We start from the raw sequence: 16407 nt of genomic DNA on the forward strand, positions 1-16407 counted from the left end.
TGGCTCTGTCCCCCAGTTCCCCAGTACAACATCGTGCACATGTGACCAAAGAAAACAGGAATTAAATTCAGTTCAATTTCTACTTTACAAATAGGCTTTTTCTTCCGTCTTCTTTCCCAAGGGAAGGAGTCCCTACTTGCCTAGAATTCTTTGCTTTGTAGTTGTTTATCTTGGTGGATTTGAGTAACTCCCATGTTCTTCAAAGTTTATATGTTTTAGTTATCCAGTGAACATGTTCAGAGATTTTAATGGGAAAGGAACCATTCCAGGCACTGTGGGATACAAAATGGAAAATATAAAGACATAGTGTCCCACAGAAGAAGCCTATAATCTAATGAGGAACCAACACACCGGTGCATACTCAACTCTGGCACAAAGCAGGAGTCAGAGAAATGGGTTTGGGGTGGTGGGTGTGCATAGAAGGAAGATGCTGGTTACATTGAGTTTGCGATCTTGGTAGAACATTCAAAATGGCAGTCTATTGGTAGTAAGAAATGAGGGGCTTGAGTTTGGAAGAAATGATAGGCTGCAAATAAATATACTTGAGAGAAAGATATATAGACATGAATATTGAAGCTGTGAGGTTAACTAAGGTTAAAGCAGGATTTCTTAACCACGAAACTATTGAAGTCTTAGGCCAGATAATCCTTTAGTGTGGGGGATATTCTGTGCATTGTAGACTCTTTAGCAGTGTTCCTTACCTCTACCCTCTAGATGTCAGTAGCATCCCTCCCTGGTTGTAAAAACCAAAAACATCTCCAGACGCTGAATGGCCACAAAGGTCAAGACTGTCCCTGATTGAGAACCACCAGATTAGACAGAGGGATGGTATGAAGGATGAAAAGAAGGTTGTAAAGGACAAAATAAGTTTATGGGGTAGGAGAAGCAGGAGCAAGACAAAAAAAAAAAAAAAAAGACATGAAGAGACATGTGCAGCATTAAAACTATGGGGTAGGGAAAGAACTTCAGTTGTGAATGAAACTCAACCTTAGTGAATAATTAGTATGTACACACAGACACCCAAAGACGTGGAAATACCACCTATGTGTATATACACAGGCTGTAAATATATACAGCATATATAATTACATATTGAGAGGGAGAAAGAATATATTCCTAAACTCTTATTTATTCATTCTTCTCATTCAGTAAGACAGTCCAATTTTACCAAAATATTACAAAATTCACATCAATGCTTTTTGAAGAGGTTTAAGTCAGAACCAAAAAAATTGAAAGTAGCTACAACTGTCTGCTTCCTTCTCCCCTTCCAAGTCAATCACATGCTAAATAATCCAGACTCCCAATGTTCTCAAGCTCTCTCCCTGGCTCCCCTAAGATAGAACAATAGTCTCAAGAAAGATTTAGATAAACTCTGCATGGCTGTCAATAAGTGTGAAGACCAACTCTGTCTCCTCTTCTGATGTTCATAAGAAAAAAAAAAGATCTCCATTTGATTTAAGTCAAAGGAGTGAAATTCTAAATCTCTAATTTTGTGAATTCAGGAATCAGCAAGCCATGGGACAGAGTTTTTTTTTATTGGAGATGCCTTCCCCAGAACTCCAGAAATTAACCACTTTGGTAGCTCTGGTAAACCCAGAACGCTAGATCGATTGCTCCTACTTAGATAGATGTCCATAACACCAACTGGAAGAATATGCTTATCCAGTAAGTTTATGGCCTTACCTTTGAGGAGGAGCATCCAACAAGATTCCTTACCAGGAAAGAATCTTACAGAATGGAGAGTATTGCCTAAGTATCTGCAGGATATAGGCTTAGGGTAGAAGAGTCAGGGTGGAAGATGGTTCCCGTGACAATCATCCGCAATGCCTTGCGAAACCAGGGATAAAACATGCCATATATGATGGGATTGAAAGTGGAGTTGAAATAACCCAGCCAGAGGAAGACATTGTACAAATCTTCAGGAGTTGTGAAATTAATGAAAGGGTCTGTGATTGTCAAGATGAAAAAGGGCAGCCAGCACAATACAAACACTCCCATGACTATGCTTAAAGTCTTGGTGGCCTTGCTTTCTTTTTTGGATGATACTTTCATTTTGCTTTCTGACCCAACGTGTTTCCTGGTAGGACCCATGCCAATTTGCTTAGTATGCTTCCTGGCTACGCTGAAAATGTGTATGTAAATCCCCACCATTACAGTCCCAGGTAGGAAGCAGGCTATAAAGGAAGCCAACACCCCCCAGAGCTTGTTAAATATCAACACACACAAACCTGTGCAGTCAATGGCTGCAACAAAGTCTTCTGCACCAACTATGTTTAATTCTGAGAATACCAGGCCAAAGGCAAAAAAAATTGGAATAGACCAACTGATGAGTAGAAAGACCTCTATTACAGGGATGGTAATTTTGGTGACATAATGCAAAGGGTCACAAACAGCATAGTAGCGATCCACTGAGATGAAGCAGAGGTGAAAAATAGAGGTGGTGCAGAGCATGATGTCACAGCAGCTGTGGACTTTGCAAAAGAGGTCTCCAAAATACCAGCAAGACTCAATGGACCTGACCATACTGAAGGGCATGACCATACAGCTCAACAAAAAGTCAGTTGTGGCCATGGAGAGAATCAGGAAGTTGGTTGGGGACTGGAGCTGCTTGAAGTGAGCGATGGAAATGATCACAACCAGGTTGCCCAACATGGTCATCACTATAGCACCAGTCATGACAACATACATGGCACACACACTCAGCACAGACCTCACATTTCTAGGGCATGAATTGTTGACCAAAGCAAAGCAAAATTGGACTTCCGGAGGATTCCAAAGTTCTGGTGAATTCATCGTCTTTGTCCTGTGGGTACTATTAATCTTTTGCAAAATTACTGTGCTCCTCTCCTTTCTGTGAGAGAAAGAAGAAAAACAATGAAAATCCCTGGTGGGCAAATTTTCAGAAAGGCCCGGGTAGCTGCATTTCCAGTCCTAAACTGAACTTCCTACCGACCAAGAGCACTGCTTCCCAAACTTTAATGTACATACAAATCACCCAGGGGTCTTTCTAAAATACAGATTCTGTTTCTGGGGTGGAGGTTAAGAGTCTGGCTCTCAGGAGATGCCAATGCTGTTAGTCTAAGGACTATCCCTTAAGTAGGAAGGGACTAAAGACAACTGAATGAATATCCAATGTCTAAGTAACCCAGTTAAAACCACCTAAGTAACCCAGGTAAATGCCCATGTTCTGGGCACTAATACGTAGCCCTTACTTAGGATTCCAAATCTATAGGCAGATCAAGAATTTTCTCTGTCCCACTTATATTAACCAATTTGATGGATAAAACCTGTCAAGAATTACTAGGACTTATGGAACTTTTATTTAATGTTTAGCTTCAAAAATAATTACAATCTAAAGATTGTGCTTCCCCACCCCCCCTTAACTTCTCTTGTGGGTATTTGCAAATGCTTTGGATCCTGTTGATTAATACATACTATTCAGTTAAGGGAATATTTTTCTTTCCAATGTGAAGAATAAGTTTTTAGATTTTTAGAGCAATTTGTGGTCGACTAAAAATGTGCTAAAGTCTACAAAATTATACATGAATAATCTCCAAAAAGGGCAGGGGGATACTGAAATGATAAATTCTGTAAATCTCGTGTGTTACCTCCTTTCATTTAGAAACTCCATCCATGAATTCAATTTAAGTTGAGGTCTCCTGGTCCACAGATTGCAAGACTTATATTGGGAACAAATTTGACACATGGGCGTGCTCACTGTTTAAACTGTCACGTTACATAATTTATGCTGTTGCCTTTAAAAATGTGAAAATAATGAGACTGACTCACCCAGAGTATGACAGAGGTTGGATTTGTTTTTCCAGTACCCGGACTGGCTGTGTAGTTCTGATGACCAAAGACAAGCATTACTGAGCTCTAAGGCCAGGTAGGTAGAGTGGACTTTGGCCTGAGAAGAAATGAAAACTCACTGGTCCATCGTAAAAACAAACCCACAATCATGTCCTCATGAGATTTACTTGGAAAACACACTAAATGAGAATACAATTACCTTTGAAAATAATATTTACAGTATTTGCTACTATAGCTCAGCCATTTTTTTTTCCAATGTGTACTATTTGAAATTTTAACATCATGGCACATTTTATTTGATCTGGATATAATAAGTTAATTTCTCAAATTAACATTTTTCTTTAGGTACGTTTTAATTTTGTCAGTCAAATATTGTGCAATGGATTTGAACTTGAGAAACCAAACACAGGTAAGAAGGACAAAGACTTATTCAAATCCTTTTTAAACTGTAGCTTATCAATTTTGGAACATACAGCACAAATTATTTGGTTGCTTATCACTTTAGCCATGAAATCTCAAATAATGGAATAATGAAATCTTAAATGCTCAATTAACTTCTTTAACAAATTAACTTTATTCTGCCTTTCATCTTATTTTTGTGAATTTAATTTTTTTCTTTAATTCTTTAAAAAATCATCCTTAAAGATAGCTGACAGGTACCAAAAAGTTTCTTAAGCATTTCACTGCATATCCATAGACAGACAGCATTCTCATACAAAATAGACGCTCTTCAATTGTTTATGGTATAATTTTTGGAGTTTGAAGTTTCATTTTTGAAAATTTAATCCCTGAAAGAATTGAAACAACTTAACCTCCTAGGTGTGTAAAGTGAATACCATTTACTTCATCTTATTTATTTACTTTTTGTGGGAGGAAGTAGGGTATGAAACAGCTGCCCAAACTTAATAGCATTATCTCATGTTTCTGATGCATGGTTACCTATATTAGGGAAGTGTTTAAACTTATTTACTTACAAAGTCACTACGCGTGTGAATTGTGAAGGTAATGTCAAAGGTAATAATGCTTTAAGCCCCTATCATAAACTCTTGGTCCCAAATTACAAAAGCAAGTAAGCAAATGCAAATATGGCTGCTGGTCTACTGCTTCGTTAAGCAAGGAAATTGTCATGAAATCAAGTGCAGCCCGGCTTTTGTTTGTTATTTAAGAACATAACACAATAGATTCCTTTAGGTTGAAGACTCACTTCCAAAAGATATACAGTAATTTTTAATAAGATTAAATAAAGTTAAGCCCACTAAGACATCTCACTTTCAACATAGGATATTATTATTACACTTTTTTTTCTTTTTACCAGTTACGTTTCCGGGGGCCAAATGCATGACAGCATTGTAAACAATCACCCAATGCAAGCATAGAAAATTGTTAGTTTTTTTTTCCTAAGAAGTAAAAAGAAACATTTGCAAACAACTTTGGAGAGGAGCAAGCATTGCATTGTCTTCTAGTTCAAATTTAATTATTTAAGGGAAAAGATAACATAATAAGGAAACAAACAAGGACTGAAATAATGATTTCAAAAATACAAAAGTCCCCCAGAATTGCAAAGAAAAAATGAAAAAGGACTCACGTAATAATTTTCCCCAAGCATTAAATACCTAAAATTCTATTAATATATATTTATTTCTCCAAAATAAGAAGGAAAATATTCATCCAGCTCAATAATGTATTACAAATAAAGTGGAAATTTTAGGAAAGGACATATCAAACCTGCTTAATCAGGCCTGATTTTTCTTCTCTTGCTAGTGACATAGTTCAGCTGCTTTACTTCTGAGACTATTTCTGTGGGGAAAAATGATTTTATCTTACCTTGACGTACATCACTTACGCAATAGTTTCCTAGGTAAGGGAGCTAAGAAAGAAAGTTCAAGAAAGAAAGCTAAGTTCAAGAAAGAACTGCTGTGGGTTTTCCTATCATGGCCTGTTTAGAATTTCGGTGATTAAAAGAAAAAAAAAAAAGTGATCTGGCTTTATTTTTTAGACCAGTGTTTTAAGTTTGATTCCTTTCCACATAAATTAAAAAAAGGATGAATGTATCTGATCTTTTTCTTCTTTTAATATATTCTCCTCTTGTTTACCAGAACTTGTCTGGCTAATTAGGTAATTTGGAGCTAAAGTCACTGTGAGATGAAATATCTGTTGTGCCAAGGTTTCTTACCACACAACTGCGCATTGTGTCTCGCGGCTCTCCTCTCTGCTGACACCCGACCAGAAAAGGCACCTAGGCTCAAGTTCTTATAGGTGGAGCCCTGGCAGGCTATCCTGTCATCACTGTGTACACACAAAATATGCCTCCTGAGGCTGCATTACCTCCTTCTGTCCTGCTTTTGACAGGCGTGTCCTTTAACAATCTTCCATGCGCTGCCGGCAAAGTCATTACAGCAGGTCACCAGAGAATTGGCTCTGGGAGGGCGAATCAGTGTCCTATTGTCCCTTTGGCTTCAGAGGAACAGCATCGAATAGGCTAGCACAAGGCCAAAGTGGAGACAAATGAGAAAAAGTGAAAAGAAGGGAGGAAGGGGGGGGGTGGATAAGGAAGCAAAGAAGAAAGAGTGAGAAAGGAGAGAATTTGGTTAAAATCTAAAAAAGTGCTCACTCCACTTATTACCAAATGACAGGTGTTTTGAAGCACTGAGTTCTTTAATCCCTAGTGAAAAGTTGACTCATTTATACTGTTGGAGGATTTCTGACCTCAGTACTGGGGATTCCTTGTCTAGTCTCTTCGAAGAATGAAGAGGGGGGCACAAAATGAGCCACAGGCAAAAGCTTATTAGAGTATGAGATCAGTAAGGAAGAATAGTTTCATAAAGAGAGCTTTCATAGCTCTGTTTAAAGAGAAGGGACATTGGAAAGTGAATGCCTGACGACTATAGGCAAGAGTCCTTGTAAGGTTCTGGTCGCCCCCTGCTTCCCTTCCCCCATATTTCTTCTCAGGTTCTATGCTTATTGGCTTGGTAATTAGGTGCTGGGTTGTCCATTCCTGATTGGCTCATTTCCATTGTCTGAGGGATGGTCTATGGCCATACCATTCTTTGTGAGTCATGCGTTTTATGGTCTACTTATTTTGAGTTTACTTATCTTTGCTCAAATTCCTGAGGGAAACCTGAGGGGGAGTAGGCGGGGTCTGTTACATTCTTAAGAGGACCCTTACGCCTGAGGGGGTTCGCTGGGGTCAGACCTGCCAGCATTGCTCCAAAAAATGTGTTTTTCCCCACCCAGGGACCTCAGGTCCTATCCTTTCCCTCTCTCTCTGCCTACGGAATCCTATCTTTTCCTATCAGTATTTTTTCCTTATGCTACCATGCACGGGTCAGTGATATTCATACTGCAATGAAGTCCATAATTTTCCAAATGAGGATCCTAACCACGCAAAAAGCAAGAAGAACCATTGCTTCAAACCAACCAAACGAAAAGCGAAAACTTCTTTCACCATGTGGGTATTTTCATGATCCCTGGAGGAAGATGCTTCTATTAGGGCACCATAGTTATAAACACTAAGCTTCAAGTCGTTTACATGGATAATTTTATCACCCATCAGGGACATAAAACTGTTATATCTAAATACTCAATGCTTTAGAGAGCATCAGAGTTTAGGTATTTAGAAAACATTGAATCAAATTATTCATATTTAGAACTAGCAAAAACTAACTTTATTCCATCCTCTGGGGATTTTTCTTTATAAAATGAAAACCCTTGGTGAATGGGGACAGTTAGAACTGTTGGGTGAAACCCAACAGTTAGGTGTTGGGTTTTCCTTCAATGCTCATCTGGGTTTATAAAACTTCTCTTTCCAAATGTCTTCCTAGATATAGAACTAATAACTTCATGGGATATTTTTATAAATTTTCGTTCTATCGGGCAGGGTCCATTCAGGAAAGTAGAAAGGTACATTGTTGTTTTAACAGAGAGAAATCAACTGTGAAGTTGTTTTAAGAGCTAGTGGAGGGCTTATGACCTATTGGTGGCTTTAAGAGTTTGTCCAGGTGAGGGGCGCCTAGGTGGCTCAGTTGGTGAAGCGGCCAACTCTTGATTTCGGCTCAGGTCATGATCTTAGAGTTCGTGAGATTGAGCCTGGCTTCAGGCTCTGCACGGACAATGCAGAGCCTGCTTGAGATTCTCTCTCTCTCTCTCTCTCTCTCTGCCCTCCCCTGATTGCTCTCTCTCTCTCTCAAAATAAATAAATAAACATTAAAAGAACAATAACAACAACAGTTTGTCCAGGCTCAAACCAAGACTCGAATGCTTCAATGGTGTTTGACTAAGCAAAATTATTTAGCATGAAGATTACTCCTCAGTGAGCTTCTGAGATGATGAAGCATAAAGCACACACTTAGCTGCTACAGTCAGATTCTGAGCTGTCCGATCCATCATCCCAGCTCTCCTGGGGCACAGGGACTTTTGGAGCCCCAGGACTTAATTATTACTGAAAGAGCTTAATTTGCAAAAGGAAAAACAATTGCATCCTTTTGACCTTAAGAAGATCTTTTCTTTCCTTGGCATTAATTTACCAGCAGCCCACTCTCAGTGGCTTATCCCCCAAGTTGAATAAAGTAATATAGGATAAAGTATAAATAAGAATAAAGTAAGTAAAATAAAAGAAATAAGAATCAAGTTATAGAGACTAAAATAAAGATCAAAGAATAAAGTAAAAAAGAAAAAAGAATGGAAGTAAGGAAGGAAAAGACAAACCAGATCAACAGGTACCTATAAATTGCATACTTGAATTTTCAGAAGGATTTCCTTCATACACTAAATAACTAATAGATCTAAATTAAACACAAGATTTACATGGTTCAGGTCAGGTATATTATACTTGAAAAACTTTGCAAAATATGTGTTCATCTGCCCTATGTTTTCTTTTCCCTAGGATTCAAATTTCCAGAGGACACGGTTTAGTTCTAGCTTATCACTATGTTCTGTTCTGTATCCCTCTGGGTAGACATTGATAACTAAGCACTGTATTGAACCACAAAGGGAGAAGTGATATAATGCAGTCATGGAAATGCAGTAAAATAAACATCAAAAAGCAAACAACTAAGGTGTTTGCTGATATACTCAATAAATAGATATGTGCTTACATGGATATTTATTGCAGCATGATTTGTTACCACAGAAATCAGAAACAGTAGAAATCCAGTTACATACATTATGATACTTCCAAATAATGGAATATTTTTTAGAGCTTTTGAAAAATTAGGAAAAACTGTTTCCTGATAGAGAATGAGTCCCTAATATTACTAAGTGAAACAATCAAGTTGCAGAACAGCATGTATAGTATTTTGCCATCTTCAAAAAAAAAGTACGTGAGAACAATGTGTACACATATGATTGTGGATGCGCCTGTGTATTTCTAGAAAGATACACAGGAAAGTAATTGCCTCTGAAAAAGCAGTCTGTAAGCCGAAAGGACAGACTGGAGGGAAATTTATTTTTTAGTGCACAGTTCTTGCTTCCTTTTGCATTTTTAAATATGCACACAGTCTCTTTAAAATTTTTTCAAAAGATTTAAAAAAAATTTAATGTTCATTTATTTTTGAGAGAGAGAGAGAGAGAGAGAGAGAGAGAGTGCAAGCAGGGAAGGGGCAGAGAGAGAGGGAGACACAGAATCTGAAGCAGGTTCCAGGCTCTGAGCTGTCAGCACAGAGCCTGACATGGGGCCCGAACTCACAAACTGTGAGATCATGACCTGAGTCAAAGTCGGACGCTCAACCGACTGAGCCATCCAGGCGCCCCTCAAAAGATTCTTTTAAAGTTTTTCTTTATATCATTTAAATTTATTATTTATTTTTATCATTTATATTTATTTTATTTATATCATTTAAATTTATTAATTAAAATTTTGCATATAAAAACCCTTATATTCATGTTTGTGAAGGATCTGTAATTCAAATTCGTAGTATTAATATAGTTTACATTCGGTTTCAAAGTAATCTTTGTATATGTGTCATTTTCAGTATTTGTAATGTTTAAAAGAATTTAGTATGTTAGGGCATTTATCACCATAGCTTTGTGATTCCCACTTAAAATGTGTTTTTATTTTTTTCCTTTTTATATTCTTAAAACTTTTTATTGTAGTACAACACAAACCCAGTAAATGCACAAATACCAAGCATACAGCTTATGAGATTTTGAATGCATATAGACCTGTATAGCCATAATCCAGGAAAGACCTAGAATATTTCCAGTATGTAGATGGTTCTCTGGTGCCCCTTTCTAGTCACCTCTTCCCATACGGGTAACCACTATTCTGACTTTTTTTCATCAAAAATTAGTTTTTCCTGTTCTTGCAATTTTTTTAAAAGTGTCTTTCTTTATTTATTTAGTAATCACTACACCCAATGGGGTTTGAGCTCAATACCCCAAGATCAAGAGTCATATGCTCCTCTGACTGAACCAGCCAGACGCCCCTCCTGTTCTTGCTATTTTTATAAATGGAATCACAGTATATATAAATGCAGCCGTGCCTTGATCTTATGTCAGGTAACCAAATAAATATGGAACTGGTTCTGGGCTTTCTATTCCGTTCTATCCTTTCACCGTTATAACACTGTCTTACTATAGCTTTGTAGTAGTAATCAATATTTGGTAGTGGAAGGTCCTCTTTGTTCTTCTTCAAGACTGTTTTCTATATCTTATGCATTTCCACATGAACATTTTAGAATCAGCCCTTCAACATACACACACACACACACACACACACACACATCTTGATGGGCTTTTGATTGGGATCGCATTTAACCTATACATCGACAGGGAGCATTGTCATCTTCAATCCATATTGAGAATTTAAATCCATTAGTATGGAATATTTTCCTACTTCTTTAGGGCTTTTTCATTAAGTGTTTAAATATTAATTCAGTGTAGTCGAAATATAGTGTTATATTTGTCTCAGGTAGATAATACAGGGATTCAGCAATTCCGTACATTACTCAGTGCTCGTCGTGATAAGTGAACTCTTTAATCCCCATCGCCTATTTCACCCATTCCCCTCACCACCTACCTCCTCTCTGGTAATCACCAGTTTGTTCTCTATTGTTAACAGTCTGTTTCTTGGTTTGTCTCTCTTTCTTTCTCTTCTTGTTTTGTCTTTGTTTTGTGTCTTAAATTCTGTATATGAGCGAAATCATATAGCTTTTGTATTTCTCTGACTGAATTATTTTGCTTAGCATTATACTCTGTCGCTGTCCATCCATGTCATTGCAAATTAAAAAGATTTCATTCCTTTCAATGGCTGAATAATATTGATATACATGTATATTCCACCTCTTCTTTATCCATTCATGGACACTTGGGCCGCTTCCATAATTTGGCAATTATAAATAATGCTGCAATAAACAGGGATGCATGTATCCCTTTGAATTAGTGGTTTTGTATTTTTTGAGTAAATACCCAGTAGTGAGAATACTGGATCATAGAGTACTTCTGTTTTTAACTTTTTGAGGAAAAGCCATACTGTTTTCCAGACTGCCTGCGGCAGTTTGCATTCCCACCAACAATGCTCAAGAGGGTTCTTTTTTCTCTACATCCTTGCCAACATTTGTTCTTTCTTCTGTTTTTTTTTTTCTTTTTTTGATTTTAGCCATTCTAAAAGGTGTGAGGTATATCTCACTGTGGTTCTGATTTGCATTTCCTGGACGATGAATGATGTTGAGCATCTAGTCGTGTGTCTGTTGTCCATCTGGATGTCCTCTTTGGAAAAATGTCTGTTCATGTCTTCTGACTATTTTTTAATTGGATTATTTGTTTTTGGCTGTTGAGTCGTGTAAGTTCTTTAAACATTTTTGATACTAACCTTTTATAGGATAGGTCATTTGCAAGTATAATCTCCCTTTCAGTAGGTTGTCTTTTAGTTTTGTTGATTGTTTTCCTTTGCTGTACAGAAGCCTCTTATTCTGTTGTATAAAATCTGTTATTAAATAATTAATTTAGCCATGATTTTTAAGTTGAAAGGCCCAAGAAAAGTTTGGTAAGTCTATAAATGGTATTATAATTGCTAAGAATCTTAAATTACCGGATCGCTTGGGTGGCTCAGTCAATTGAACATCCGACTCTTGATTTTAACTCAGGTCATGATCCCAGGTCATGAGATCGAGCCTTGTGTCAGGCTTCATACTGAGCGTGGAACCTGCTTGGGATGCTCTCACTCTCTTTCCCTCTGCCCCTTCCCCTGCTCATGCTCTCTCTTTCTCTTTAAAATAAAAAAATAATAAAATAAAACAAAAGAATCTTAAAATTACCATATTTGTAAGTCATTAAGTCTACAAGAGTTTCTAAGTACTAGGAAAAGTTTTATGCATTAGTCTGACAAATTTTCGAAAGGGAAATTAAGTGGTGCTCTTGGCTAATTCAGTTGGTAGAGCATGGAACTCTTAATCTTGGGGTCGTGAGTTTAAGCTCCATGTTGGGCATGGAGACTACTTAAAATAAAATTAAATAAAACTTAAAATTAAAAAAAATAAAAACTACAAAAAAGAGAAGTTGAACATTTTGATAAATACAAATAAAATATTAAGATAATTCAATTAAATAGGCTGTATTTGCCCCTTAAAGATGTTAGAAGTTACTGATTGTGGAAATAGAGTAACTATATTCTGTTTATAAATTATAGTTTATATGTTACCATTAAATAAAAGTTATAAGTTAAATAAGATTTTTAAGGAAGAGCTACGTTTTCCAATATTATTATTTTGTAAGTGAAAGATTAATTTTAGAAGCCAAAATTACCTCAAACAATCTTTTCTATACACAAAAAGGACACCATAAATCTCACATTGATGACTGATCCTAAAAATAAAAAGTTTGTCAGGTAGAGGAGGAAGGCAAGTTGCCCCCAGGTAGGACTAACAGAAGAATGATTTATTGGACACCAACAATCCCTTCAGAGAAGTGACTAAATGTGAAAACACAAAGAAAGGCCAAGTTGGGTTTGGACAGACTTGATGTTTTTGAGAAGAATTTCAAAACTTTGTCTTAGAGCAATGAAAGCTACACTCACCATGTGTCTAGCAGGAAACAGATGGCACAATCAACCTGGGTGATTGAGGAGAGTTTAATAAAGGCACTATTTACAATGAGGTGGGCAGCATTAAGAAAACCAGCAAGAAACAGCCTAGTATCCGGGGGCAGCAATAACATACAGTCACCACCCTGTGGGGCCCTGACAGCGAGAGGGAGTGGCTATGGGAACTTGAGAGAATAGTTGTATGGAGAGGGACTCCACATGTCCTTTCCTGTATGAAGTCAGCCAACTCCAGGGCAATGTGACAGAGAGGTTATCTGCGTTACCCTGATTTCAACTTCTGTCCATCCTTCAATCTCTTGCGGGTGCTTCTCATTGGTACAATGCCATTGGACACCCCACAGCAAGGGACCACCTTAATCCTAATCTTAATCTGTGCTCCCCACTAGTGTAAATAGAGGGAATCTAGCATAGAAACAATGGAAGATATTTAAGAAGAAAGTTGTTAACTTCAGAAAACTGTGTAGAGTAGATCAGAAAGCTGTGAAACCTGAGGCAAGAACACTAGTTAACACAGATGGGAGGGAAGGCGTATGATGAATATTTATATCCTTTATTGAGGACTCAATAGCTATATCAATGAATAGAGACTTTTCCTATAGCCTTAGAGCTATCTATTACATGCATTGCCTAGCTGAATCTATTCCAATAGATTATTCCATTTATATTTAGAATAGATTTCTATCTACAGTCAGCAAGTCAGTTGTAAGGTCTTCATCTGTGATAATTTTTTTTTAACGTTTTTATTTATTTTTGAGACAGAGAGAGAGCGTGAACAGGGGAGGGGCAGAGAGAGAGGGAGACACAGAATCTGAAACAGGCTCCAGGCTCTGAGCAGTCAGCACAGAGCCTGACGCGGGGCTCGAACTCACGGACCGTGAGATCATGACCTGAGCCGAAGTCGGACACTTAACCAACCAAGCCACCCAAGCGCCCCTGTGATAATTTTTTTAAAGTAATCTTTACACTCAATATGGGGCTCAAACTCAGGATCCCGAGATCAGGAGTCATATGCTTTACCGACTGAGCCAGCCAGCTCCCCTGGTCGTCAACTGTGAGGGAAGAGGTATACTTGGGTGGTGTCCACAGTCTTTTGGGACTCTCAGGAAGAAGGAGCCAGGCAGTGCTACTCATACCCAATCTCTCTCCCTTTCGTCTCAAGACGAGCAGTTGCACTGCATTAGTAAATATTTTGGCAGATATGAAAGTACTTCAATTATGCATTTATTACACCCCGTTGCTTTTCTACCAACAAGTACGGGGAATGAAAACTGTAATGATGGTGAAGAGGAATCATCCTTATGGAATCATGTTGTCCTTCAAGGCACAAGTGGAGCCCAATGATTGTCCATAGCTGGACCTAGAACATGGATGTCAGGGTATGGGGAGAGAAGGGCTTAGAAGAGAGTCGGGAAAAAGCCAGAATTAAATTTGCCTGTTCAAAGTCTGACCTGAAGCTGAACTTGGATTCAGGAGCAATCTGCCCTCCTTCTGCTCCTCCTCTTTTCCATCCCACAACTTAATCCAACGTAGGACAGGATGTGCACATGGTTGTTACACGTACGCATGTATTTTCCAATCTATCAGATAAAAGGAAGTTTCTGTTTTTTCTTAATGTTTCACGGAAGAATCACTGGAAGGATTCTCACCAAACATTAATGATCTGACTTAAATCATAGGCATTGTGGTGTGGATGAAATTTATTTGGCAGGATGGCAGGGCAACTTACAGAGAAAATGATTTAAACGAGTACAGGGAGAGGCTTTGTGATTGCTGGCAGGTGGTGTAGACACAGCATGCAGAGGAAGAAGGTGGGGACAAAGAAACAGGAAGTCATTTCAAATATAAACCACGGAGTGAGAAATCACAAGGATAAAAGCTCAAATTGCATATGATGATTTGTAATCAACTGCTTCTCCAATGGGCAGCTCTTTGTAGTAAGCTTCGGGGTGTCAGGAAATGACTGAATAATTCATATAATGATGGTTAATAATTCTCCCAAGCCAAACAATAAAGGAGACTGACTGCTAGTTGGTAGTATAGACCAACCTTATGTCACACTTTCTCCATGGGTCCGCAGGCCTCAATAATCTATTTTCTGAATTCCTAGAGTGGAGTCAGCAACCAAAACCATTAGCACTTTATTTTCTTTCTTCTTACATTGATTCTTTTATGGGTTTATAATTGTCTCATGTGTGTAAGTAGAGGCCAACCTATTCTGAAATGTTTTATACTTCTTTTGTGTATTTTCCCCCAGTCAGATGGGAGTGTTGATTAGATAGAGTTCACAGTTAATACACGGCTGATGCCTGATGGGTCAAAGATACTGAAGGTAACTGTTGCGCACGTTCCGAGACACTTATCCAGATTACCGAAATTTAATAGTATCATTAATGCGAGGCATGAGGCCAAAATGATAAGTCTCATTTTCAATACTCTCTTCACTTTTTTAATAGCTTTTTTTTAATTAATGTGCCTCAGGAAATAGGTTTGCAGTTCCTGAGTGAGAGCTAAATATTTTGCCTGACAATATGTACTTAAGAGCTTTCCGAAACCATGGGTAAAAAAACCCATGAATGAGGGGGTTGCAAGTAGAGTTGAAGTACCCAAGCCACACTAAAAGGTCAAGTACTATTATGGGAGTGGAATAGTCTAAGTATGGGTCTATCAAGACAGCAAGAAAGCAAGGCAGCCAGCATGCTAAAAACACCCCCATTACTATTCCCAGGGTCTTAGCTGCTTTCCTGTCCTTTTTCTTAGATAAGTTTTTTTTCACTTCCACCTTTGTGTTTTCAGGCATGTTGCTGATAACTTGAGCATGTCGTTTGGAAACAAGAAAGATTTTGCCATAAATACCAACCATGATGGAGCCAGGAGTAAAAAAACATGTAGTGAACAATATCGTCCCCCAAAATTTGTTGAACGTAAGTGCACAGAAATGGAAACAAGCAACAAGAATCTCGTAGCTCTGCATACCGGCAACGTTGGCCTCGGATAGAACTAAACTGAATGAAAAAAGAGCAGGTGCTGACCAGCAAAATGCTAACAGTCGCTTTATCATGGAGGTGGTCATTGTGGTCGCATAGTGTAAAGGGTAACACACGGCATAAAATCGATCAATAGCAATGGAACAGAGGTGGAAAATGGAGGTTAGGCTAAGCATCATGTCAAAGCTTGCATGGAATTTACAAAAGCCATTCCCAAAATACCAGCAGCTCTCTACTGATCGCACCATGCTGTATGGCATGATGACAAAACCCAGAAGGAAGTCGGTGGTTGCCATGGAGAGGATCAGAAAGTTTGTGGGAGAGTGAAGCTGTTTGAAATGTGATATGGAGATCATTATAACCAAGTTTCCAAAGATAGTGATAAACATGGCTGCAGTCATAATTGAATACATTATCATTCGGACATGCAAAGAGCGGTTTACGGGAGGACAAGATTTATTCCCAAATTTTGGACAACCGGATAAGTCTTCAGGAATATAAATTGGATCCATACTGCTTTATCACTTAAAAGTCCCTTTTCTAGGAAGATGAGTCTGTGTTTCCTCTCCTCTTAAA

The 16407-nt window shown here is 38.1% G+C and overlaps 2 protein-coding genes across 2 annotated transcripts; both read right to left on the bottom strand.

Moving 5' to 3' along the window:
- Positions 1 to 1111: 1111 nt before the first annotated feature.
- On the bottom strand, positions 1112 to 5679 carry LOC131514859 (trace amine-associated receptor 4). The gene is made up of 3 exons (XM_058735303.1): positions 5635 to 5679; positions 3790 to 3907; positions 1112 to 2851 (listed from the first exon to the last, which is right to left on the bottom strand). Exon 3 carries the CDS (start codon positions 2791 to 2793, stop codon positions 1750 to 1752), a length of 1044 nt encoding a protein of 347 aa, XP_058591286.1. The 5' UTR covers positions 2794 to 2851; positions 3790 to 3907; positions 5635 to 5679; the 3' UTR covers positions 1112 to 1749.
- Positions 5680 to 15311: 9632 nt separating this feature from the next.
- On the bottom strand, positions 15312 to 16407 carry LOC131513513 (trace amine-associated receptor 3). The gene has a single exon (XM_058732630.1). It carries the CDS (start codon positions 16341 to 16343, stop codon positions 15312 to 15314), a length of 1032 nt encoding a protein of 343 aa, XP_058588613.1. The 5' UTR covers positions 16344 to 16407.

The sequence above is a fragment of the Neofelis nebulosa genome, chromosome 6 (assembly GCF_028018385.1).
Source record: "Neofelis nebulosa isolate mNeoNeb1 chromosome 6, mNeoNeb1.pri, whole genome shotgun sequence".
In the NCBI taxonomy this organism is placed as follows: domain Eukaryota; kingdom Metazoa; phylum Chordata; class Mammalia; order Carnivora; family Felidae; genus Neofelis; species Neofelis nebulosa.

What these genes read in the sequence shown, in the direction of transcription:
- LOC131514859 (XM_058735303.1), bottom strand. Translation starts at nt 2,793, where the DNA reads ATGAATTCACCAGAACTTTGGAATCCTCCGGAAGTCCAATTTTGCTTT.
- LOC131513513 (XM_058732630.1), bottom strand. Translation starts at nt 16,343, where the DNA reads ATGGATCCAATTTATATTCCTGAAGACTTATCCGGTTGTCCAAAATTT.